We start from the raw sequence: 26729 nt of genomic DNA, 5'->3' as shown, positions 1-26729 counted from the left end.
CTTTTTGCTTTACCACTCATCTTAGTGTCGTCTGCAAATTTGGACACATTGCACTTGATCCCCAACTCCAAATCATCTATGTAAATTATGAACAATTGTGGACTCAACACTAATCCCTGAGGGACACCACTAGCTACTGATTGTCAACCAGAGAAACACCCATTAATCCCCACTCTTTGCTTTCTATTAATTAACCAATCCTCTATCCATGCTACTACTTTACCCTTAACGCCTTGCATTTTTATCTTATGCAGCAACCTTTTGTTTGGCACCTTGTCAAAAGTTTTCTGGAAATCCAGATATACCACATCCATTGGCTCCTCATCTGGGATTATAACGCACCAACAGGTCTGAAGACATGAGTCTTCCCTTTATTCTCTGAAATGTATTGGTCTGCCAATCCCCCAAAACCAATGTTGGCCTTTTCGTAATAGGTCTCCCAAAGGTTCAGTAATTGTAGCTAATTCCACAATGAATTTATCAAACTGATTGACCATTCTGAGGAATTGTCGGACATCAGTAACCCACTTTGGCTGTGGAAAGTCATTGATGGCATTCGCTTTTTGAGGGTCCAACATTCTGCTCGTTCGTTGTATGGTGTGTCTGAAGAATTTAATGATAATTTTTGCAGGTTCACATTTGTTGTTTAAGGTGAGACCTGCCATTTGCAACGCTTCCAGAACTTCACATACTCTGCGGTCTTGTTCCTTTTTTGTGACTCCATGGATAAGCATGTCATCCATCTGATAAATCACTCCCCGTGGTCCTTCCAGAATATTTCACATGGTTCGCACGAATATCTCCAGAGCTGAGGATATCCCGACGAGAAGGCAGTTCAAACAGAATTGTCGAAATGGGTAATAAATGTTGCAAACAGCCTGGCAGAGATACCTTTACCAAAATCTGCTATTAGCGTTGAGTTTAGTGAACTTGAAGCTGTTCGCAAATTTTGCCAAGCTGTCATACACTGAGGGCATAAGAGAAACATTTGGGACTGCTCCGCTATTCATTATGGTCATGGCTGAGATCTTCCAATTCAGTAACCTGTCCCCACTTTCCCCCATATCCTTCGATTCTTTTGCCCCAAAAGCTATATCTAACTCCTTGAAAACACACAATTTTTTGGTCTCCATTAATTTCTGTGGTAACGGGTTTAACAGGCTCACCACTCTCTGACCGAAAAAATTCCTCCTCATCTCTGTCCTAAATCTACCTCGTATCCTCAGACTGTGACCCCTGATTATGGACACTCCCACCATTTGGAACATCCTTCTTGCAGCTACTCTGTCCAGTCCTGTTAAAATTGTATAGGTTACTATGAAATCCCACCTCATTTTTCTAAACACCAGAGAATATAATCCTAACCAACTCAATCTCTCCTCATACACAGGTCCAGCCATCCCACAAATCAGTCTGGTAAACCTTCACTGACTTCCCCTATAGCAAGAACATCCTTTCGCAGGAGGCCAAAACTACACCCAATACTCTAGGTGTGGTCTCACCAAGGCCCTGTATAATTGCAGCAAAGCATTCCTGCTCCTGTACTCTAATCCCCTCACTATGAAGACCAACATACCGTTTGCCTTCTTTACCGTCTGCTGCACCTGCATGCTTACCTTCAGGGACTAATGTACGAGGGCACCCAGATCTCGTTGCACACAAGATGGATTTCTCTCTGATTTTTTTAATTACATGAGGTCTACGAAAGCCTGAGCTCGGGAACTGTCACAAGCCCCAAATACAATCTGTTTAGTTCCTTTGCAGGTGATATGACATCTCTATTGAACATTCTGTCAAGCACTTCTTTAACTTTTGCCAGCAATGGGTGTGGCACCCTACTGGGAGTGTATAGACATACACACATAGCATCTTGAAGCAATGTAATGTGATATTCATGCTTGAATTTATGAAGCCCCTAGAAGAGCTGTGGGAATTCTTTGCAGAAATCTGTCCTGTTGTCTTATAGGACTTCATCCATATTTTTCAGAATCCTAGTTGTATACATGCATTTCTTTTTAGTGAAGAAATGCTTAGATTTTGCAGAATATAAAGGGTATCTGTAACCTCTCACCCCTTGTGGCGAAAGTGTAGCAATTACTTGATCTTTTACTTAAAGGTCTGTACCACCTGGACTTTGCAATTTAATGCCCAATTGTTGTATGTTTACTACTTCGAGCCATTGCAAATGATCAGCCAGTATTGTAATGCGGTCTCCAGTGTCAAGTTTGAAGTTAGGTTAAAGTCTTTAACTTCCAACATAACTGACCAAAGTTCTTGTTCGTGACTTTTTACTTCTGCTAGGAAATCTGGAATCTCATTGCCTTCCTTATTGCCAATTTCTTGAATTGTCTGCATTTCGTAGACATTTGCTTGCTTTCTTCCTTTAAATTATTTTTTTTAGACTTACGGAACTGCTTGAAGTGTCCTGCCTTTACACATTGGAAACATTCTGAATCCCTTGCTGGCTAATCTTGACTTCTGTACTGCTTTTTAGCACTGTAGCATAAACATTTCAAGATGGCTGCTGTAGGGCTTCTGGCCCTTCGGCCATTTGGGAAGATTTTTGAGTCGGTGCATATGCCGCCTTCGGGCCTACCCACCTGACAGACTCGTCCAAAGCTTTGGCATTTTTATAGATTATAGCCTTATTTTTCTCTCCAAGTTTGATGATCGCGGACTCCGACGACAATGCAATTGCAAATAAGTTCACCATTCAATGCATCATACCTGCAACAATTGGCTAGCATAGACAGAGTCTGTAAGAAACAATCTAAAGGAATCCCCTGGCTTTTGGATTCTCTGATTTAATCACACTCGCTCCGATTATGAGGTTTCACTTTGGATTCAAATGTGCATCGAATACTTTTAGGATGGTTTCAACATTGGTCAAGGGTCTTCTATCCCTGTCTCAGGAGTGCATCATCGGCAAAAGACCCTACTGTATAGAGGAATTAACTAACCTGGTGCTTCTGCAATTTGTGTGCAAACCTGATGATGCTCAATACCTCAGAGAATGTTTTTTGTTCTCCCCACAATTCCCAAGACTGGTCTGTCTGAGGACCTTCAAGGTTTCTGAACAGGCACTTGAAACTAAGTCTTGCTGTGCCACTCATCAATGTAAGTCTCCTGATTCTTCCTTTGAAGAAGTCTTTCTCTCGTGAGTCTTCTATTGACAACACCAAATCATTTTTAGATAGGTGTCACCGACGCTGCTACCATGTTTTGTGGCTCTCTTTTGGGTAATTTGTGACCTAATCAGCATTATGAAGGTTTCTCTCTACTCATGAGTGACTTAGCTCTGACTCAGGTAGGTTTCTTCAAAACTACTTTATTTACACTACATACATGATAAGCTTCTAGGTACTTCTTGTGTACAAATGCAGATTATTCCATCTTCTCTACCAAGTTTCTAGCACATAACTGTTGATGTCACATCATAACACACATCTCAAAACCACAACTGTTAGCCTTTTACGCTCCCCTGCCCTGATCGTGCCAGCTTTTATTTGTTCCGACCCGGTGCACTATCACTCAAACAAGAAACAGTCAGATTGGTCATGTAATTAATTAACTGCTAGAAAGTGACACATGCAGAATTGTCATGCGATTATGATGGAAAAAAAGAAGAGGTACGCATTTCCTTATTCAATCTCTCAAAAATGTCTAAAGGCATTTAAACATTGTGTGCTCAAGCCCCAGTCCAGGTCTTGGGCACATAATCTCAGCTGACAGTTGAGTACAAAACTGATGGAGTGCCATATTAGCACAATTTTCAGTTGGGAAGGTGAAACTGAGGCCCGATTGCCTGTTTAGGTGGATGTAAAAGATCCCATTCCATAACCACAATTTTGAAGAACAGAAGGCAGTCCCATTCAGCACAGTTTTCCATATTCCTTCCATCGACCCACAGCACCTGAAATTGGATTTACGAGTCATTCATCACATTATGCTGAGTGGGACTTCAAGTGCAAAAGAAGGCTGTTTCCAATCTCATGTCTTATCCAAACAAAAAGAGAGCCTCATCAATACAGTATTCGTCTAAGTTTGCACTGAAGCATCAATGTGGATGATATGCTCCTATCCTTATCCAGGGACTGCAACTCTCATCTTCCAATTCAAAAAAGGACAATGCTGCAAAGTGAAGATTCTGGACATTTGTTCAAAATTGGAAAGATTGTGCAAACAGCTCGCACCCACTATTTTTGCATACAGTCACATCAAAATATAGATAGATTTACAGAAAAGCAAAATTCTGCAGATGCTGGAAATCTGAAATAAAAACAGAAAATGCTGGATAAACTCAGCAGGTCTGGCAGCATCTGTGGAGGGAGAAACAGAGTTAAGATTCCAAGTCCATTTGACCTTTCTACAGCTCTGAAGAAGTCATATGGACTTGAAATGTTAACTCTGTTCCTCGCTCCACAGATGCTGTCAAACCCGATGAGTTTATCCAGCGGTTACCGTTTTTATTATAGATATATTTAGCTACTAAAAATATACATAAGAACCATCAATGTTAAAAATGAAAGTGTACCTCAAGTTATAAAAATCATATTTAATGGAATACTTGGGAGCACGATAGTTCATGTACAAAAATCCCAGATGTTTGTTCTTCCGAATGATTGAAATAATTTTTAAAGGATCTTCAATGTTTTCGCGGATGACATCTTCCGTTGAACTATACGTCAGTTCTGGAGGCAATATCATTTTCATGCAGGAACTTGTCCGACACAGGGCAATACTGCGTTGTTTCACTTGTCGTGCAGGTGGCAACATACATGTATCCAGGTCAATCTGTGCAATGTAAATAATGTGGTTAAAATTAAAATAGTTACATACAACAGCAAGCTGAATATAAATACATTAATCTCATTCTGTATTTTTAGGCCATCCTCAAATTGATATGGTTTACAAAAGAGCAAATCACTTCCAAAATTAGAAGTTTGGTTACATTTTTATTGAAGCCAAAGATCTTTGGATGCATTTTGTGAGAGCCTCACTACAAATTGAAATAATTCGTCCTTGTTCAGATTGCCAACAGGGTCATATTAAGGGCAGATCCATGTAGCTCACCTTCCATCACTGGAGGGGATTTAAAGGACAGCAGCAAGGTAAACTCTTGTGCTCAGGGCTCAATGTTCGTCAGGATCTTTAGCTCTTTGTGCAGAAAAGATATGGTATGAGGAATGTGATCAAGGCCTTTAAATGCTGACAGTACGAAGTCTTACAACACCAGGTTAAAGTCCAACAGGTTTGTTTCGATGTCACTAGCTTTCAGAGTGCTGCTCCTTCCTCAGGTGAAATGCTGAGAAACACAGATAATGTGGATGGAATCAGGTTATTTAATTGCATAATCTGCATTCACCGCTAGCCCAAATCAAAATAGAATAAAAAGGATAAAGGTTCTGGTTCTAGTTCAGGCCTCGTCCAACACGTGGGCCACTATCCAGCATGCCAGGCCACTCTATCGAGCCTGCAGACACAATGTTGAAAAAGTCAGAAAGTGAATTCTGAGATGCTTCAAAATAACTGCCCCTCCAATCACAGGCCATTTCTCACCCATGCGTTCTATTGCTTGGATTAGTAGTGAACCAATCAGCAGCAAATGTGGGGGAGAACCACTCTCTGATTGTACGGGCAGCATTCTTCAGCTTGAGGCCTAAAAATGTCGCTCAATGGCAGCTGCCGGTTTTTTGGAGAGGGGAAAGAGTCAGAACGGCCACTGGCCCCAGGCCGGGCCCAGGGCGAGCGGTTTCCATCCTGGGGCCAGGCCGGGGCTAGCGGCTGCCAGCCCGGGGTCGGGCTGGGTTGAGCAGCTGCCAGCCCGGGGAGGGATAGTGGCAGCCGGGCGGGTAAGCGAGGCAGTAAGTGGCTGCCGAAGTTGGGGAGAGGGGGGGGGGGGGGAACATTGTCTGCCGGTAGGATGGCAGCAGGGCAGGAGGTGGGTAAATGGCTGCCAGGCGGTGGAGGGGGTGGCTGTCAGGCCCTGGGGGCGGGGGAGCCGGCCGGATATTTGCAGAGTAGCAGCAGGGCAGGGTAGCTGTGCGTGCCGGGCAAAAGGAATGTGGTTGCGAGGCACAGGCTAAGTGGGTGCCAGGCAAGATGAGAGTGGCTACCGGGTGGAGACAGTGTCTGTTGAGCAGGGGAATTTGGAGATCGTCAGCACTGAGTGACTGCCCAGCATGGGGAAAGTGGCTGCTGGGTGGGTGGGAGAAGCTGCTGGTGGGTGCTGTGTTGGGTACTCTGCTACACAGACGAACCAACACGGTTGCGAATGGTACAACTCAGTTTTATTACTGACATTTATTTACAGTGGAAAACTGGTTACTGAGGTTCGATCATAACCCTAGAATCTGTGGACCTATTCCTAATACTATCTTGGAGTGGCACTCAGCACATGGTGGATGTCTGAGTGGCTTGCTGTGAGCTCTGTGCCCTGAGCTGTCTCCTGCTGGAATGCCCGGGAAGGGTCGTGTTCCCTGTTTTGTACTGTGTATGCTCTTGCCTATGATTGGCTGTGGTGTTGTGTGTGTGTTGATTGGTCCGTTGATCTGTCCATCAGTATGTATGTATGTTTGTACCATGATGTTTACCTGAATATCATGACATCCTGCCTTTTTTACAAGAACATGTGCCTATGTGGTTATAAATAGAGATGTGTACTGAGTGCAGCTGAATGTGTGTGTGTGCAATATCTACAGCATGTACATGGGGCTAAACTATACACAAGGGGCGATGTCGAGTGCGACATAACAACGAGGCTGTACCATAAACAAAGAACGGGGAAATGTTGAACGACAAAACGAACTCCTGTAACGACAAGGAAGAACAGAAACATATCAACAGTGGTATTATGAGTTCAATGTACAAACAGGCTCAGAAGTCCAGTCTAGTAGGTGGGCGACGAATTTGGGTTGACCGCCTCAAGGGTGGGTCTGGATGCACCGGCTGAGGAATGGGCCTGGCCACGGGTGACGACGGAAGGGGCATGGTGGCAGGAAGCTCCACAAAGTCGATATCAGGAACAACAGGAGGGCGCGGTGCCGGTGTAAGTTCCCATTGCGAGCATGGAAGTAGGCGAAGAGCCTGCCGATTGCACCTACGAATGGATCCATCAGGCATGTGAACCAGAAACTAGCGGGGAGCCACGCGTCGGAGAACTTCGGCAGGTGCTGACCAGCCACCTTCTGGTAGGTGGATGCAGACGTAGTCTCCAGGCGCCAGGGCGGGAAGATCAGTTGCCCGTGTGTCATATGCCTTCTTCTGGCGAACGCGCTGCTGTTGCATTCTGTGTAGTACCGGAGCATGGTTGGTTGTGGGTACCAGAATGGTGGCACAGTGGTCCTGAGGGCGCGACCCATCAACAGCTGGGCTGGTGAGAGGCCAGTGGCTAGTGGGGCCAAGCGATAGGCCAGCATGGCTAGGCAGAAATCCGATCCGGCAGCAGCAGCCTTGCAGAGGAGCCGCTTGACGATGTGAACGCCCTTCTCCGCCTTTCCATTGGACTGGGGATGCAGAGGGCTGGACGTCACGTGTGTGAAGCCATACGAAGCAGCAAAGGACGAGCATTCCTGGCTGGCAAAACAGGGCCCATTTTCCAACATGACAGTAATCGGAATGCCGTGGCGAGCGAAGGCGTCTTTGCAGGCCCTTATGACAGCGGAGGATGTCAAATCGTGCAGGCATATGACCTCTGGATAGTTTGAAAAGTAATCAATGACGATTACATAGTCCCTGCCAAGCGCGTGAAAAAGGTCCACACCCACCTTCGCCCAGGGGGACGTCACCAGCTCATGGGGCTGAAGCGTCTCAGGAGGTTGCGCCGGTTGAAACCTTTGGCAGGTGAGGCAGTTGAGCACCATATTGGCAATGTCATCACTGATGCCCGGCCAGTATACTGCCATTGGGCACTCCATCTGCACTTCTCGACCCCCAGATGGCCTTCGTGTAGTTGGTCGAGGACCAGCTTGTGCATGCTGTGCGGAATCACAATCTGGTCCAGCTTTAGGAGGACACCATCAATGACGGCCAAGTCGTCTCGGACATTGTAGAACTGCAGGCACTGTCCTTTGAGCTACCCTCCTGTCATTTGGCGCAACACCCGTTGTAGAAGGGGGTCAGCCGCAGTCTCCCGGCGAATACGGGCCAGACTGGAGTCGTCAGATTTGCCGATGTGAAGGCCACCTGCGCTTCGACCTGACAGACGAACCCCTCCGAATCGGGCGGTGTGCTCACTGCTCTGGATAGGGCATCCGCAATGATAAGGTTCTTTCCCGGGGTGTAGACCAGTTGGAAGTCATACCTCCTGAGTTTCAGTAGGATGCGTTGGAGGCGAGGGGTCATCTCGTTCAGGTCCTTATTTATGATGCTGACCAGGGGCAATGGTCAGTTTCAACGGTAAACTGGGGGAGACCATACACGTAGTCATGGAACTTGTCTATGCCGGTCAGCAAACCCAGGCACTCCTTTTCGATCTGCGCGTAGCGCTGTTCTGTGGGGGTCATGGCCCGCAAGGCAAAGGCGACCGGGGCCCATGATGCAGTGTCATCCCGCTGTAGGAGTACCGCCCCATTGCCGGACTGGCTGGCATCAGTCAAAATTTTAGTGTCACGAGATGTGTCGAAAAACGCCAATACTGGGGCTGTGGTGAGCTTAATTTTGAGCTCCTCCCATTCCTTCTGGTGTGTGGGCAGACACTGGAACTCCGTGGACTTCTTGCCGAGGTGGCGCAGAGCTGTCGTGTGGGAGGCAATGTTGGGAATGAACTTCCCCAGGAAGTTCACCATGCCTAAGAAGCGTAGCACTGCTTTCTTGTCTGCTAGCTGCGGCATGGCTGTAATGGCGCTCACCTTGTATGCACCCGGACGGACTCCTGACTGGGAAATGTGGTCCCCCAGGAACTTCAGCTCGGTTTGGCCGAAAGAACACTTGGGTCGGTTGAGGCGCAGGCCGTTTTCCCGTATGCGCGCAAAGACGCGTTGGAGACGATTGATGTGCTCCTGTGGTGTGGTGGACCAGATGATGACATCGTCCATGTAGATGCGCACCCCTTTGATGCCCTCCATCATCTGCTCCATGATTCTGTGAAAGACCTCGGATGCCGAGATGATGCCAAATGGCATTCAGTTATAGCAGAACCTGCCGAAAGGGGTGATGAAGGTGCACAGCTTTCGGCTGGACTGATCCAGTTGGATCTGCCAAAAACCCTTCGAGGCATCCAGTTTTGTAAAGATTTTAGCCCGGGCCATTTCGCTCGTGATCTCTTCCCGTTTGGGTATGGGGTAGTGTTCCCTCATTATGTTGTTGTTGAGGTCTTTTGGATCAATGCAGATCCGGAGCACTCCGGAGGGCTTCTTAACACACACCATGGAGCTGACCCATGGCGTGGGCTCCGTGACCCGGGATAGCACCCCTTGGTCCTGGAGATCCTGCAGCTGCTGCTTGAGGCGGTCTTTGAGTGGCGCTGGGACCCTGCGAGGTGCGTGAATGACCAGGATGGCGTCCGGTTTGAGCCAAATTCTGTAGGTGTAGGGCAGTGTTCCCATGCCCTCGAATGCCTCCTGGTTGTGGGCGAGGAGCGATTGGAGCTGTGCCCTGAATTCTGCACCCGGGAAGTCAGATGTGCCTTCTGGAGACAGAGCGTGGACTTGTTGCACGAGGTGGAGAACCTTGCATGCCTGTGCGCCTAGCAGTGAGTCCTTTGATGATCCGACTATTTCGAATGAGAGTGTGGCCGTGTGTGTGTTGTGTGTCACCTGGAGCTCGCAGGATCCCATAGCCGGGATAACGTTTCCATTGTAGTCGACCATCTTGCAACGGGATGGCCGAATTGGTGGTCTGACCTTCATGGCGTAGAAGGCTGACCATGCTATGAGGTTGGCGGAGGCGCCAGTGTCCAGACGGAATGTTATCGGTGATCGGTTGACCGTTAGGGTGGCACACCATTCATCACCCGGATTGACAGTGTTCACTTGCAACGGCTGGTGGGCCCTGGCTGGAGACATCCGGTTCCCATCAATGACCGCAACACGGAAGCCTCGCCGATCCGGCTGCGTAGGACCCCTGCCGCGCCGATTCGGCCGCTTGAAATTGGGAGTGGCGGCTAGTCGCGTTTTCATGCAGGACACAGGCTTCGATTGCGGAGGCTAGGGTGAGGCCTTTAATTTTTAAGAGCTGCTGGCGTAGGGTGCCCGAGGTGACCCCAAAAACGATCTGGTCCCGAATCATTGAATCGGAGGTGGTGTTGTAACCTCAGTACTGCGCGAGGATACGGAGATGCGTAAGGAAGCATTGAAAGGGCTCATCCTTACCCTGCAGGCGCTGCTGGAAGAGATACCTCTCGAAACTCTCGTTGACCTCGACGTGGAAGTGTTGGTCGAGTTTGAGAAGGACCGTCTTGTACTTGGTCTTGTCCTCACCTTCCGCGAACACCAGGGAGTTGTAGACATGGATGGCGTGTTGACCTGCCGTGGAGAGGAGGATGGCGATCTTTCTGGTGTCCGAAGCGCTCTCCTTGTCGTTGGCTTCCAGGAAGAGCTGGAAGCGCTGTTTGAACAGCTTCCAATTGACGCCAAGGTTTCCAGCGACTTGTAGTGGCTGCGGTGTGCTGATGGTGTCCATGGCGCAGGATGGCAGATTCCGGAGGATCCGTATGTAGGTCCCACAGTTACTCCTGGTACTATGATGTGTTGGGTACTCTGCTACACAGACGAACCAACACGGTTGCGAATGGTACAACTCAGTTTTATTGCTAACATTTATTTACAGTGGTAAACTGGTTACTGAGGTTCGATCATAACCCTAGAATCTGTGGACCTATTCCTAATACTATCTTGGAGTGGCACTCAGCACATGGTGGATGTCTGAGTGGCTTGCTGTGAGCTCTGAGCCCTGAGCTGTCTCCTGCTGGAATGCCCGGGAAGTGTCATGTTGCCTGTTTTGTACTGTGTATGCTCTTGCCTGTGATTGGCTGTGGTGTTGTGTGTGTGTTGATTGGTCCGTTGATCTGTCCATCAGTATGTATGTATGTTTGTACCATGATGTCTACCTGAATATCATGACAGTGGGTATGCGAATGAGAGAGCGAAAGATATAAAGAGAGGGAGAGTGAGGTGTGAGTGCGTGCCCGTGAGCGCAAGAGAGAGAGTGCGTGCGCTGGAGCGTGAGAGTATGCAAGAGAGCGTGAGCGCGCAAGGAAGAGCGTGAGAGCACAAGTGAGAGCATGAGCATGCGAGGGAGAGCATCAGCGTGCAAGGGAGAGCATGAGAAAGAGGGAATGAGTGCGTGAGAGAGCGTCAGTATGCGAGAGAGCATGAGCGTGAGCATGAGAGAATGTGTGATAGCGCGATGTGTGCGAGCGCGAGAGTGTGTGAGCATGAGAGTGTGCGAGCGCGAGAGTATGTGCAAGCGCGAGAGTGTGTATGAGCGCGAGTGTGTGTGAGCGTGAGTGTGTGAGCACGAGAGTATTTGTGAGCGTGTGAGCACATGTGTGGATGAGCAAGTGTGTGGGTGAGCAAGCGTCTGGATGAACGAGCGTGTGGGTGCGCAAGCCTGTGGATGAGTGAGCGTGTGGATGAGCGAGCGTGTGGATGAGTGAGCGTGAGGATGAGCGAGCCTATGCATGAGCGAGAGTGTGGATGAGCGAGCGCGTGGGTGCGCGAACATGTGTGTGTGTGTGAGCGACAGAAAGTATGAGTGAAAGTGAGTGTGTATGATTGAGTGTGTGTATGCGAGCAAGTGTGTATTTGTGTGTGCGAGCGAGTGCGTGTGTGCGAGCCAGAGAAAGTGTGTGAGCAAGAGTAAGTGTATGCGTGTGAGCAAAAGAGTGTGCATGTGAGAGAAAGAGTGTGCGTGTGAGTGAGTGTGTGGGTGCTTGAGCAAGAGTGTGTGCATGGGTGAGTGTGTGTGAGCAAGAGTCTGTGAGCGCGAGAATGTTTGTGAGCATGAGAATGTATGTGAGCATGAGTGTGTGCGAGCACGAGAGTGTGTATGAGTACGAAAGTGTGTGCGAGCGCGAAAGTGTGTGTGAGCGCGAGAGTTTGAGTGACCGCAAGAGTTTGCGTGACCACGAGAGTGTGTGTGAGCGCGAGATTGTGTGTGAGTGCGAGATTGTGTGTGAGCGCAAGAGTATGTGTGAACACAATCGTATGTGTGAACGCCAAGTGCGTGTGAGTCTGAGAAAGCGTGTGAGAACAAAGAACAAAGAAAATTACAGCACAGGAACAGGGTCTTCGGCCCTCCCAGCCTGCCCCGATCCAGATACTTTATCTAAACCTGTCTTCTATTTTCCAAAGATCTACTTACCTCTGTTCCCCGCCCATTCATATATCTGTCTAGATGCATCTTAAATGATGCTATCGTGCCCGCCTCTACCACCTCCGCTGGCAAGGCGTTCCAGGCACCCACCACCCTCTGCGTAAACCATTTTCCACGCATATCTCCCTTAAACTTTCCCCCTCTCACCTTGAAATCATGACCCCCTTGTAATTGACACCCCCACTCTTGGAAAAAGCTTGTTGCCATCCACCCTGTCCATACCTCTCGTAATTTTGTAGACCTCAATCAGATCCCCCCTCAACCTCCGTCTTTCCAACGAAAACAATCCTAATCTACTCAACCTTTCTTCATAGCTAGCACCCTCCATACCAGGCAACATCCTGGTGAACCTCCTCTGCACCCTCTCTAAAGCATGCACATCCTTCTGGTAATGTGGCGACCAGAACTGCACGCAGTATTCCAAATGTGGCATGATGTATGCCTTCTTGACCACTCTATCGACCTGCGTTGCCACCTTCAGGGTACAATGGACCTGAACTCCCAGATCTCTCTGTACATCAATTTTCCCCAGGACTCTTCCATTGACTGTATAGTCCGCTCTTGAATTAGATCTTCCAAAATGCATCACCTCGCATTTGCCTGTATTGAACTCCATCTGCCATTTCTCTGCCCAACTCTCCAATCTATTTATATTTTGCTGTATTCTCTGACAGTCCTCCTCGCTATCTGCAACTCCACCAATCTTAGTATCATCTGCAAACTTGCTAATCGGACCACCTATACCTTTGTCCCGATCATTTATGTATATCACAAACAACAGTGGTCCGAGCACGGATCCCTGTGAAACACCACTAGTCACCTTTCCCCATTTTGAGACACTCCCTTCCACCACCACTCTCTGTCTCCTGTTGCCCAGCCAGTTCTTTATCCATCTAGCTAGTACACCCTGAAACCCATACGACTTCACTTTTTCCATCAACCTGCCATGGGAAACTTTATCAAACGCCTTACTGAAGTCCATGTATATGACATCTGCAGCCCTTCCCTCATCAATTTACTTTGTCACTTCCTCAAAGAATTCTATTAGGTTTGTAAGACATGACCTTCCCTGCACAAAACCATGCTGCCTATCACTGATGAGTCTATTTTCTTCCAAATGTGAATAGATCCTATCCCTCAGTATCTTCTCCAACAGTTTGCCTACCACTGACGTCAAGCTCACAGGTCTATACGTCCCTGGATTATCCCTGCTACCCTTCTTAAACAAAGGGACAACATTAGAAATTCTCCAGTCCTCCAGGACCTCACCCGTGCTCAAGGATGCTGCAAAGATATCTGTTAAGGCCCCAGCTATTTCGTCCCTCGCTTCCCTCAGTAACCTGGGATAGATCCCATCCGGCCCTGGGGACCTGTCCACCTTAATGCCTTTTAGAATACCCAAAACTTCCCCCTTCCTTATGCCGACTTGACCTAGAGTATTTAAACATCCATCCCTAGCCTCAACATCCGTCATGTCCCTCTCCTTGGTGAATACCGATGCAAAGTACTCATTAAGAATCTCACCCATTTCCTCTGACTCCACGCATAAATTCCCTCTTTTGTCTTTGAGTGGGCCAATCCTTTCTCTAGTTACTCTCTTGCTCCTTATATACGAATAAAAGGCTTTGGGATTTTCCTTAACCCTGTTAGCCAAAGATATTTCATGACCCCTTTTAGCCCTCTTAATTGCGTTTTTGAGATTTGTCCTACTTTCCAGATATTCCTCCAAAGCTTCATCAGTTTTAAGTCACCTAGATCTTATGTATGCTTCCTTTTTCATCTTAGCAAGTCTCATAATTCCACCCGTCATCCATGGTTCCCTAATCTTGCCATTTCTATCCCTCATTTTCACAGGGACATGTCTGTCCTGCACTCGAATCAACCTTTCCTTAAAAGACTCCCACATTTCAAATGTGGATTTACCCTTAAACAGCTGCCCCCAATCCACATTCCCAAGCTCCTGCTGAATTTTGTTACACTTGGCCTTTCCCCAATTTAGCACTGTTCCTTTAGGACCACTCTCGTCTTTGTCCCTGTGTATTAAAACTTAGGGAATTGTGATCGCTATTCCCAAAGTAATCACCGACTGAAACTTCAACCACCTGGCCAGGATCATTCCCCAATACCAGGTCCAGTATGGCCCCTTCCCGTGTTGGACTATTTACATACTGCTCTAAAAAACTCTCCTGGATGCTCCTTACAAATTCTGCTCCATCTACGCCTCCAACACTACATGAGTCCCATTCAATGTTGGGGAAGTTAAAATCTCCCATCATGACCACCCTATTGCTCCTACATTTTTCTATAATCTGTCTATATATTTGTATCTCTACCTCACGCTCGCTTTTGGGAGGCCTGTAGTAAAGTCCCAACAATGTTACTGCACCCTTCCTATTTCTTAGCTCTACCCATATTGCCTCAGTGCTCGAATCCTCCTTAATCACAGCTGTGATATCACCTCTGACCAGTAATGCAACTCCTCCACCCCTTTTACCTCCCTCTCTACCCCTCCTGAAGCATCTATACCCTGAGATATTTAGTTGCCAGTCTTGCCCTTCCCTCAACCAAGTCTCAGTAATACCAATAACATCATATTCCCAGGTACTAATCCAAGCCCTAAGTTCATCTGCCTTACCTGCTACACTTCTCGCATTGAAACACATGCACCTCAGTCCACCTGTCCCTTTGTGTTCATCATCTCTTCCCTGTCTACTCTTCCCCTTAGTCACATTGAGTTTATTATCTAGTACCTTACTGGCTTTAGTTGCTGCCTCTTTACTGACCTCTGACTTCCTAATCTGGTTCCCATCCCCCTCCACATTAGTTTAAAACCTCCCCAACAGTGTTAGCAAAAGCGTGAGCGTGAGAGAGTGTTTATGAGCGTGAGAGAGTGTGTGTGAGCATGAGGGAGTGTGTGTGTCAGCGCAAGATATGTGTGTGTGAGCAAAAAATTGTGTCAGTGTGTGTGTGAGCGAGTGTGTGTGTGAGCGCGAATGTGCATGGGTGAGCGAGCTGTGTGTGGGTGAGCAAGCATTATGTGTGTGAGCGAACGTTGTGTGTGTGAGTGAGCATTGTGTATGTGAGCGATCACGAGCTGTGTGTGGGTGAGCGAGCTGTGTTCATGAGTGAGCTGTGCCTGAGCGAGCTGTGTGTGCGTGAGCGAGAGTGTGCACGAGTGAGAGTGTCCATGAGCGAGAATGTGCACGAGCAAGAGTGTGCGCGAGCAAGAGTGTGCACGAGCAAGAGTGTGCGCGAGCAAGAGTGTGCACGAGCAAGAGTGTGCGAGCAAGAGTGTGCGTGAAAGAGTGTGTGCAAGCGAGTATTTGTTAGCAAGGGTGTGTGCGCAAGCTGTGTGTGTGAGCGAGCATTGTGTGTGTGTATGTGAGTGAGCGTTGTGTGTGTGAGCAAGTGTTGTGTGGGTGAGCGATCATAAGCAAGAGTGTGCCTGTGTGCGAGCGAGAGAATGTGTTTGTGTGTGTATGTGAGTGACTGTTTGAGCGCGGGATTGTGTGAGTGCGAGAGTGTGTGTGAGCGTGAGTGTGTGTGAGCGCGAGAGTGTGTGTGAGCATGAGAGTGTGTGTGTGAGCACGAGAGTGTGTGTGAGCATGAGTGTGACCACGAGAGTGTGTGAGCGAGAAATTGTTTGTATGTGAGCGAGTGTGTGTGTGAGCAAGTGTGTGCGTGCAAGCTAGAGAGTGTGGGTGTGTGCAAGCGAGAGAGTGTGAACGTGTGCGATCGAGAGTGTGTGGGCGTGTGCGAGAGAGAGTGTGAACGTGTGAGAGAGTGGGGGCATGTGCGAGCGAGAGAGCGTGGGCGTGTGCAAGCAAGAGAGTGTGGGCATGTGCAAGGAGAGAGTGTGGGCATGTGTGAGCGAGTCTGGGCATGTGCCAGCGAGAGAGAGTTTGTGTGTGTGCGAGCAAGAGAGTATGGGCGTGTGCGAGAGAGAGATTATGGGCGTGTGCGAGCAAGAGTGCGGGCGTGTGCGAGCGAGACACTGTGGCGTGTGCGAGTGAGAGACTGTGGGCATGTGCGAGCGAGAGACTGTGGGCGTTTGCGAGCGAGAGTGTGTGGGCGTGTGCAAGTGAGAGACTGTGGGCGTGTGCGAACGAGAGACTGTGGGCATGTGCGAGCGAGAGTGTGTGGGCGTGTGCGAGTGAGAGACTGTGGGTGTGTGCGAGTGAGAGAGTGTGGGCGTGTGCGAGTGAGAGAGTGTGGGCGTGTGCGAGTGAGAGACTGTGGGCATGTGCGAGTGAGAGACTGTGGGCGTGTGCGAGTGAGAGACTGTGGGCGTGTGCGAGCGAGAGAGTGTGGGCGTGTGCGAGCGAGAGAGTGTGGGCGTGTGCGAGCGAGAGAGTGTGAGCGTGTGCGAGCGAGAGAGTGTGGGCGTGTGCGAGCGACAGACTGGGGCCATATGCATGAGCAAGAGACTGTGTGTGTGTGAGCAAGAGAGAATGGGAGTGTGTGTGTGAGCAATAGTGAGAGTCTGGCTCACACCTAGTCTCAGAATTCTCACTCACCCTCATCCCAACACACTCACACCAACTCACACAGTGGGTGAGGGTGTGTAAGAACCCTGAAACTGAGACCAGAAAAACAGAATTTGACCCTCGCACCTTTATGAATTACTAATAATTTTAAATTATTAATTTATAGCTTTGACACTGCTTTATTTTTACTCAGCAAGTTGTTTCTTTGCATATAAAAATGTTGTTGAAATTCATGTTTAATGTTGTGCCAAAGCTTATTTATACAAAATCAGCTGATCCCTTGACTGAGGAAAAAAAAGGTTAAGTGTGGCCCCTCGCACGAACAGGTTGGACAAGCCTGTACTGGATGAATGCCTTTTCAGCTTAGAATGGGGAATTTGGGTGCATCAAAGTTCACAATAAAATACATTACACTTAATGTGTGAACAGGAGTTTCCAGAATGAATTTTCTAATCCCATAGTTTATGTAGTTGCTGTTACTTTGGTTTTCCTCCTTCAAATAAACTTCTCATCAGCTGTTTTTGCCTTTGCTTTGTGTCATATTTCCATTTTATAGATGCATGACTTGCCAGAGAGTAATGTTCTCAAATGATTTCTGATGGATAACTACAAATTGTGGTTTGTTCTGCCCAGAGAAATTCCAGTCCCTTCACCTTTTACCTAACATTTTGCTTATTCCACATTCTGTGCTAAAACACTGACCAATGATGCAAAATGATGATGCACTGAAGTGATTTCAGTATTTACCAGTTACATTTGCTCCTTAAACTGATGTTTTTGGCATAGGAATCCCCCAAAACATACATTCAAAAGAGTGAATTATGCAGTGAAAATATCATTTTAAATCAGATTATCCCAATGTAAAAATTTGCGTTTCTTCAAGCATTCAGAGATTTGTGCCTCATCGGGAAATGATTAGGACGTAAAATAGTAAAATTATTTGCTTCTGAAGGCCCAATCATTTAGACATTTGATTTTCCTTTACTCAACCACAAACTACTGTGGGATAAGGTCAAAAATATACTTTCTCTCAGAACTGTGCAATGCACTGAAGCATGGAATGAGGGCAACTGTAGATTCAATTATTATTCTACCCAGTTCGCAAGGAGAGTTATGCAAAAGGTGTCATGGTATACATCAGCATATCATGGTGCAATCACACACACACTGACAGACTGATGGACATACAGTAGGACCAACCAGCATACACGACATCGCAGGCAATCACCAGTGAGAGCACACGCACTATAAAGACAGGGGACACCAGAGTTCCCGCTCATTCTAGCAGCAGCCAGCTCAGAGCACAGAGCTCACAGCCTGCCTCTCAGACATTCACCATGTGCTGAGTGCCTCACCTAGATAGTGATAGGACAGGGTCCACAGATAAGCTGGTAATGCATGTACCCAAGCTAAACAGTTATTACAGTTGAGTTGTTAATAAAATAGAGTTACACTATCTCCAGCCGTGTTGACCTGTTTGTAGACCAGAACACCCAACACGACATGGTTCCAGGAGTGGACGCATACTAGCCCCTGTGAGACCGACCTGCAACTTATCAGCAATCCGCCATCCTGCAGCATGGAGAACATCAACCCGCCGCCGCCGCTGCGCATCGCTGGCAATCTCGGGGTGAATTGGAAGCTTTTTAAACAGCGCTTCCAGGTCTTCCTAGAGCCCACAGACAGGGAGAATGCATTGGACACCAGGAAGATTGCCCTTCTTCTCTCCACGGCAGGGCAACACGCCATCCACATCTTTATCTCCCCTACATTCGCGGACGGCGAGGACAAAACCAAATACAAGACGGTGCTCCTAAAAGTTGATGAACACTTCAGCATTGAAGTTAACGAAAGATTCGAAAGGTACCTGTTCCAGCAGCGCCTGCAGGGTAAGGACGAGCCTTTCCAGTCTTATTTAACGCACCTCCGCATCCTTGCGCAGTCCTGCGGCTATGCGCCCACCTCTGACTCCATGATACGCGACCAGATAGTTTTCGGGGTCATGTCGGACACCCTGCGCCAGCAGTTCCTTAAAATCAAGCAAATCAAGCGATGACCATCGAGACCTGCGTCCTGCATGAGAACGCCACCAGCCAGTACTCACACATCCAGGTGGCTGAAATGGCGCGGCAGGGGCCCCACGAGGCGGAGCGGGTCCAGATGATCAAGTACCTCCCGGCCCGCGGCCCAGAGGAGGGCGGCCGTTTCGCGCGCTTTCCGAGGCCTCCCGCGCTTGTACGCTCCAAAAGAGTGGACGTTGACACGGAGGAACGCGATGCGCCGGCGCGCACTACGCAAGACCGCACCGCGCATGCGCAGTGGCGCAACGAACGCACTGACATCATGACATGCGGCAACTGTGGCTCCACCCATTTAAAGCGGCAATGTCCGACCAAAGCACGACAATGCCTACGCTGTGGCAGGCTTGGCCACTATGCTGCCTGCTGTCGAGCACCTCAGCCTGCCAACTCGCAACAGTTTAACCAGCCTCGCAGAAATGTTCGGGCAATTCTACCCACGTTCACCGAGTCCGATCCTGACATCATACAGACCAGTGACACTGAGGACAGGGAGCCTTTCCGCATTGCTGTCCTCAACAAGAACAAGCTGTCCCCGAGTCGAACGCACCAGCCGCTGTCGGTGCACAGCATTGATCCGGACGACGAGTGGTGTGCCACTCTGACGGTCAACCGATCCCAGATCATGTTCCGCCTGGACATGGGTGCTTCTGCAAATCTCCTCGCATGGTCAGCACTTCAAACCCTGAGGGTCAAGCCAGCACTTCTTCCATCCATCTGTCAACTGGTCGACTATAATGGAAACGTCATCCCCGCCACGGGGTCGTGCCAACTCGAAGTGACGCACAACTCGCGTAAAGCCATCCTACCCTTCGAGATTGTGGGCTCTTAAAAGAACTCTCTGCTAGGCGCACAGGCGTGCAAACTCCTCCAACTCGTTCAGCGAGTACACTCTCTCTCTCCAGAAGGCACATCTGACTTCCAAGATGCGGAATTCAGGGCGCAACTAAACTCAATACTCTCTCACAACCGGGATGCTTTCGAGGGCATGGGTACACTGCCCTACACATACAAAATCCTGCTCAAACAGGATGCCATCCCGATAGTTCATGCATCGCGCAGAGTCCCAGCACCTCTGAAGGACTGCCTCAAGCAGCAGCTGCAGGACCTTCAGGACCAAGGAGTGCTTTCCCAGGTGACGGAGCCAACTGCATGGGTAAGCTCCATGGTGTGCGACAAGAAGCCTTCCGGCGAGCTCCAGATCTGTATTGACCCAAAAGACTTAAATCGCAATATAATGAGGGAACATTACCCTATACCCAAACGTGAGGAGATCACGTGCGAGATGGCTCGGGCAAAAATATTCACCAAGCTTGATGCCTCAAAAGGGCTTCTGGCAGGTTCAATTGGATCAGTCCAGCAGGAAGCTGTGTACCTTCAACACTCCATTTGGCAGATACTGCTACAATAGAATGCCATTTGGAATCATATCGGCCTCTGAAGTTTTCCATTGCATCATGGAACAGATGATGGAGGGCATCGAAGGCGTGCGCGTCTATGTGGACGATATCATTATTTGGTCTACCACACCGCAGGAGCATATCAGTCGCCTCCAACGCGTCTTTCAACGGATACGGGACCAGGGCCTGCACCTTAACAGGGCCAAATGTTCTTTTGGCCAAACTGAGCTCAAGTTCTTGGGGAACCACATCTCCCGGTTGGGTGTGCGGCCGGATGCCGTCAAGGTGGCAGCCATCACGATTATGCAGAAACCGACAGACAAGAAGGCGGTGCTACGCTTCCTAGGAATGGTCAACTTCCTAGGAAAATTCATCCCTAACCTCGCTTCCCACACCACAGCTCCCGGCACCTTGTCAGGAAGACAACTGAATTCCAGTGGCTTCCCACCCACCAGCGTGAATGGGAGGAGCTCAAGGTCAAGCTTACCACCGCCCCGGTACTGGCGTTCTTCGATCCTGCAAGGGAGACGAAGATCTCGACTGACGCCAGCCAATCCGGCATTGGGGCGGTCCTCCTGCAACGAGATGACGCCTCATCATGGGCCCCTGTCGCCTATGCGTCATGTGCCATGACCCCCACAGAGCAGCGCTATGCGCAAATTGAGAAGGAGTGCCTAGGCCTGTTGACTGGCGTTGACAAGTTCCACGACTATGTGTATGGCCTTCCCCAGTTCACTGTGGAGACCGACCATCGCCCGCTGGTTGGCATCATCCAAAAGGACCTTAATGACATGACCCCTCGCCTCCAGCGCATTCTGCTCAAACTCCGGAGGTACGACTTCCAACTTGTATACACCCCGGGTAAGGACCTCATCATAGCAGACGCTCTGTCCAGGGCAGTCGACACTCCCTCCGACCCAGAGCGGTTCGTTGGCCAAGTCGACGGACATGAAATTAAAATCGCTTATAGTCACAAGTAGGCTTCAAATGAAGTTACTGTGAAAAGCCCCTAGTCACCACATTCCGGCACCTGTTCGGGGAGGCTGGTACGGGAATTGAACCGTGCTGCTGGCCTACCTTGATCTGCATTAAAAGCCAGTGATTTAGCCCAGTGTGCTAGACCAGCCCCTAACCTGGGACCTTTTGATTTATCCACAGTCATGGACGTGAATTGGCAGCCATTTCTCCCAACGCAAGATCCCACACATGGCAACGGGATGGTCAGTTCATCTATCTTTTTTTTTATAGAGTTTCCGGGTGCGGCGATGACCAGCTAAGTCGCACGTTTCGGCAGCTCCCAGTGGAACGGACTTCTGGGCTCTTAATAGGAGGCCCATCGGCAATTTTAACGGCAAATAACACTGTGCGGTAATCCAGAAGGGAATCCCCCCTGGACACGGATGGAAAAAAGAGAGGAAAGTAGCCGGATTGCGGTGGATCCTCAAGAGCAGCGGCCAGGAAGGCAGGCACAAAGCAAGATGGCGTCGGAAGGAGGCAGTTTAATATGGGGCCCTGGCCAACAAGAGTTCCTGCGGCGTTGCGTAGATGAACTCAAAAAGGAGATGAAGAAGGAGCTGTTGGCCCCGATATTACAAGCGATTGAGGGGCTAAAGGAGGAGCAAAAGACCCAGGAACAGGAGCTTCGGGTCGTGAAGGCAAAGGCTGCTGAAAATGAGGACGACATACAGGGCCTGGTGGTGAAAACGGAGATCCACGAGGCACAACACAAAAGATGTGTGGAAAGGCTGGAGGTGCTGGAGAATAATGCGAGGAGGAAGAACTTAAGGATTCTTGGTCTTCCCGAAGGTGCAGGAGGGGCGGACGTCGGGGCATATGTGAGCACGATGCTGCATTCGTTAATGGGATCGGAGGCCCCGACGGGTTCGCTGGAGGTGGAGGGTACCTATCGGGTTATGGCGCGAAGACCGAGGGCTGGAGAAATTCCTCGAGCAATAGTTGTGAGATTTCTCCGATACAAGGACAGAGAGATGGTCCTCAGATGGGCCAAGAAAACTCGGAACAGTAGGTGGGAGAATGCGGTGATCCGCGTGTATCAAGATTGGCGTGCGGAGGTGGCGAGAAGGAGGGCAAGCTTTAATCGGGCCAAGGCGGTGTTGCATAAAAGGAAGGTCAAATTCGGAATGTTGCAACCGGCAAGACTGTGGGTCACACATCTAGAGAAACACCACTATTTCGAAATGGCAGACGAGGCGTGGACATTTATTGTCGAGGAGAAGCTGGAGTGAGCGGGCCAGAAAAAGAACGTTTGGGACAAAAATGGGGGGGTGAATTTGTGGGATGAAGGGGGGAAAAGGGGGAAGCGAGGACTTCCCAGATTGTTAAACCTGTGACCCTGTAACTTCTCTCTCTTCCCCATGTCGTGGGGGAGGGGGTGAGGGAGAATGAGGAGCTGTGGGCGCCGGCCATTGGGGCCGGGGCCAAAAGGGGAAGCGCGGGCTTTGTTCCCGCGCTATGGTAATCATGGCGGGAACAGGGAAGCAGGAAGGAGGGGGCCTTGCACAGTGTGAGCTGAGGTCACGGGGGGAAGCCGAGGTCGGCCAGAGTTTGCTGACTTCTGGGAGCAACATGGGGGGTGCAATTACGCTAGCTTGGGATCTAGCGGGGGGGGGGGGTTAACTGGGTTGCTGCTGCTGGGGAGAAGGGGGAGCTGGTATGGGAGGGAGGGGTCGGGGCGGGGGGGGAGCCGCCTGGGGGGGATACAGCTACGTGGGAACCGGGTGAGGAGCTGGATTGAAAAAGGAAATGGCTAGTCGTCAAGGGGGGGGGGGGGGGGGGGGGGGTAAAGAGCCCCCCAACCCGGTTGATCACGTGGAATGTGAGAGGGCTGAACGGGCCGATTAAGAGGGCACGGGTACTCGCACACCTAAAGAAACTTAAGGCAGATGTGGTTATGATTCAGGAGACGCATCTGAAGCTGACAGACCAGGTTAGACTTCGCAAAGGATGGGTGGGGCAGGTGTTTCATTCGGGGCTAGATGCAAAAAACAGGGGGGTGGCCATACTAGTGGGGAAGCGGGTTATGTTTGAGGCAAAGACTATAGTGGCGGATAGTGGGGGCAGATACGTGATGGTGAGTGGCAAACTGCAAGGGGAGGCGGTGGTATTAGTGAACGTGTATGCCCCGAACTGGGATGATGCCAATTTTATGAGGCGTATGTTAGGACGAATCCCGGACCTAGAAGTGGGGAAGTTGGTAATGGGTGGAGACTTTAATACGGTGCTGGACCCAGGGCTGGACAGATCGAGGTCCAGGACCGGAAGGAGGCCGGCTGCAGCTAGGGTGCTTAAGGATTTTATGGTGCAGATGGGAGGAGTAGATCCCTGGAGATTTAGTAGACCTAGGAGTAAGGAGTTTTCGTTTTTCTCCTATGTACATAAAGTATTTTCACGAATAGATTTTTTTGTTTTGGGAATGGCACTGATCCCAAAGGTGACGGGGACGGAGTACACGGCTATAGCCATCTCAGATCATGCTCCACACTGGGTAGACCTGGAGATAGGGGAAGAAAAACAACAGCTTCCACCCTGGAGAATGGACATGGGATTATTGGCAGATGAGGGGGGTTGTTTAAGGGTGAGGGGGTGTATTGAAAGGTACTTGGAAATTAATGATAATGGGGAGGTACAGGTGGGAGTGGTCTGGGAGGCACTGAAGGCAGTGGTTAGAGGGGAGCTGATATCTATTAGGGCACATAAAGGAAAGCAGGAGGGTAGGGAAAGGGAGCGGTTGTTGAAAGAACTGCTGAGGGTGGACAGACAATACACGGAGGCACCGGAGGAGGGACTATACAGGGAAAGGCAAAGGCTACATATAGAATTTGACTTGTTGACTACGGGTAAGGCAGAGGCACAATGGAGGAAGGCACAGGGTGTACAGTACGAATATGGGGAGAAGGCGAGCAGGTTGTTGGCCCACCAACTGAGGAAAAGGGGAGCAGCGAGGGAGATAGGGGGGGTGAGAGATGAGGAGGGAGAGATGGAGCGGGGAGCGGAGAGAGTGAATGGAGTGTTCAAGGCATTTTATGAAAGATTATATGAAGCGCAGCCCCCGGTTGGGAAGGAGAGAATGATGTGCTTTCTGGATCAGCTGGAATTTCCTAAGGTGGAGGAACAGGAGAGAGTGGGGCTGGGAGCACAGATTGAGACGGAGGAAGTAGTGAAAGGGATTGGAAGAATGCAGGCGGGGAAGGCCCCGGGACCAGACGGATTCCCAGTTGAATTCTATAAGAAATATTTGGACTTGCTGGCCCCGCTACTGATGAGACCCTTTAATGAGGCGAGGGAAAGGGGGCAGCTGCCCCCGACTATGTCAGAGGCAACGATATCGCTCCTCCTAAAGAAGGAAAAAGACCCGCTGCAATGCGGGTCATACAGACCGATTTCCCTCCTGAATGTGGATGCTAAGATTCTGGCCAAGATAATGGCAATGAGGATAGAGGATTGTGTCCCGGGGGTGGTCCATGAGGACCAAACTGGGTTTGTGAAGGGGAGACAGCTAAATACAAATATACGGAGGCTGCTAGGGGTAATGATGATGCCCCCACCAGAGTGGGAAGCGGAGATAGTGGTGGCGATGGATGCCGAGAAAGCATTTGATAGAGTGGAGTGGGATTATTTGTGGGAGGTGTTGAGGAGATTTGGCTTTGGGGTCGGGTATATCAGGTGGGTACAGTTGCTGTATAGAGCCCCGATGGCGAGCGTGGTCACGAATGGATGGGGGTCTGACTATTTTCGGCTCCATAGAGGGACGAGGCAGGGATGCCCTCTGTCCCCGTTATTGTTTGCATTGGCGATTGAACCCCTGGCCATGGCACTGAGCGGTTCCAGGAAGTGGAGGGGAGTACTTAGGGGGGGAGAAGAACACCGGGTGTCTCTGTATGCGGATGATTTGTTGCTATATGTGGCGGACCCGGCGGAGGGGATGCCAGAGATAATGCGGATACTTGGGGAGTTTGGGGATTTTTCAGGGTATAAATTGAACATGGGGAAAAGTGAGCTATTTGTGGTGCATCCGGGGGGGCAGAGCAGAGAGATAGAGGATTTACCGTTGAGAAAGGTAACAAGGGACTTCCGGTACCTGGGGATCCAGATAGCCAAGAATTGGGGTACATTACACAGGCTTAATTTAACACGGTTGGTGGAACAGATGGAGGAGGATTTCAAGAGATGGGGCATGGTGTCCCTGTCGTTGGCAGGTAGGGTGCAGGCGGTTAAAATGGTGGTCCTCCCGAGATTCCTTTTTGTGTTCCAGTGCCTCCCGGTGGTGATCGCGAAGGCTTTTTTCAAAAGAATTGAGAAGAGCATTATGAGTTTTGTGTGGGCTGGGAAGACCCTGAGAGTGAGGCGGGGATTCTTACAGTGTAGTAGGGACAGGGGGGAGCTGGCACTACCGAGCCTAAGTGAGTACTACTGGGCCGCCAATGTTTCAATGGTGTGTAAGTGGATGGGAGAAGGGGAGGAAGTGGCGTGGAAGAGATTGGAGAGGGCGTCCTGCAGGGGGACTAGCCTGCAAGCAATGGTGACGGCGCCGTTGCCGTTCTCACCAAAGAAATTCACCACAAGTCCGGTGGTGATGGCTACATTGAGAATTTGGGGGCAGTGGAGACGACATAGGGGAGGGACGGGAGCTTCGGTGCGGTCCCCGATAAGAAACAATCATAGGTTCGTTCCGGGGAGAATGGATGGGGGATTTGGAGCATGGCAAAGAGCTGGGGTAGTACAATTAAGAGATCTATTTGTAGATGGGACGTTTGCGAGTCTGGGAGCGCTGACGGAGAAATATGGGTTGCCCCAAGGGAATGCATTTCGGTATATGCAATTGAGAGCTTTTGCGAGGCAACAGGTGAGGGAATTCCCGCAGCTCCCGATGCAGGAAGTGCAGGATAGAGTGATCTCAGAGACATGGGTGGGAGACGGTAAGGTGGCGGACATATACAGGGAGATGAGGGACGAGGGCGAGATCATGGTAGATGAGCTGAAAGGGAAATGGGAAGAAGAACTGGGGGAGGAAATTGAGGAGGGGCTGTGGGCTGATGCCCTAAGTAGGGTAAACTCATTGTCCTCGTGTGCCAGGCTAAGTCTGATACAATTTAAGGTGCTACACAGGGCGCATATGACTGGAGCACGGCTTAGTAAATTTTTTGGGGTAGAGGATAGGTGTGCGAGATGCTCGAGAGGCCCAGCGAATCACACCCACATGTTCTGGTCATGCCCGGCACTACAGGGGTTTTGGGTGGGGGTGGCAAAGGTGCTTTCGAAGGTGGTGGGGGTCCGGGTCGAACCAAGCTGGGGGTTGGCTATATTTGGGGTTGCAGAAGAGCCGGGAGTGCAGGAGGCGAGAGAGGCTGACGTGTTGGCCTTTGCGTCCCTTGTAGCCCGGCGCAGGATATTGTTAATGTGGAAGGAAGCCAAACCCCCGGGGGTGGAGA

The 26729-nt window shown here is 49.8% G+C and overlaps 1 protein-coding gene and 1 long non-coding RNA gene across 3 annotated transcripts in view; one reads left to right on the top strand and one right to left on the bottom strand.

Annotated features, from left to right (window-relative positions):
- Positions 1 to 26729, bottom strand: part of dnah6 (dynein, axonemal, heavy chain 6) — a 522203-nt gene that overhangs the window by 445676 nt on the left and 49798 nt on the right. The window contains exon 4 of the mRNA XM_072517256.1: positions 4535 to 4794. Within this exon, the coding sequence (XP_072373357.1) occupies positions 4535 to 4794 (260 nt within the window). The remainder of the gene's footprint in view (positions 1 to 4534; positions 4795 to 26729) is intronic.
- Positions 1 to 26729, top strand: part of LOC140429809 (uncharacterized) — an 85715-nt gene that overhangs the window by 44519 nt on the left and 14467 nt on the right. The window lies entirely within an intron of this gene.

This window comes from Scyliorhinus torazame, chromosome 9 (genome assembly GCF_047496885.1).
Source record: "Scyliorhinus torazame isolate Kashiwa2021f chromosome 9, sScyTor2.1, whole genome shotgun sequence".
In the NCBI taxonomy this organism is placed as follows: Eukaryota; Metazoa; Chordata; class Chondrichthyes; order Carcharhiniformes; family Scyliorhinidae; genus Scyliorhinus; species Scyliorhinus torazame.
This window is presented reverse-complemented; position numbering and strand designations above follow the sequence as displayed.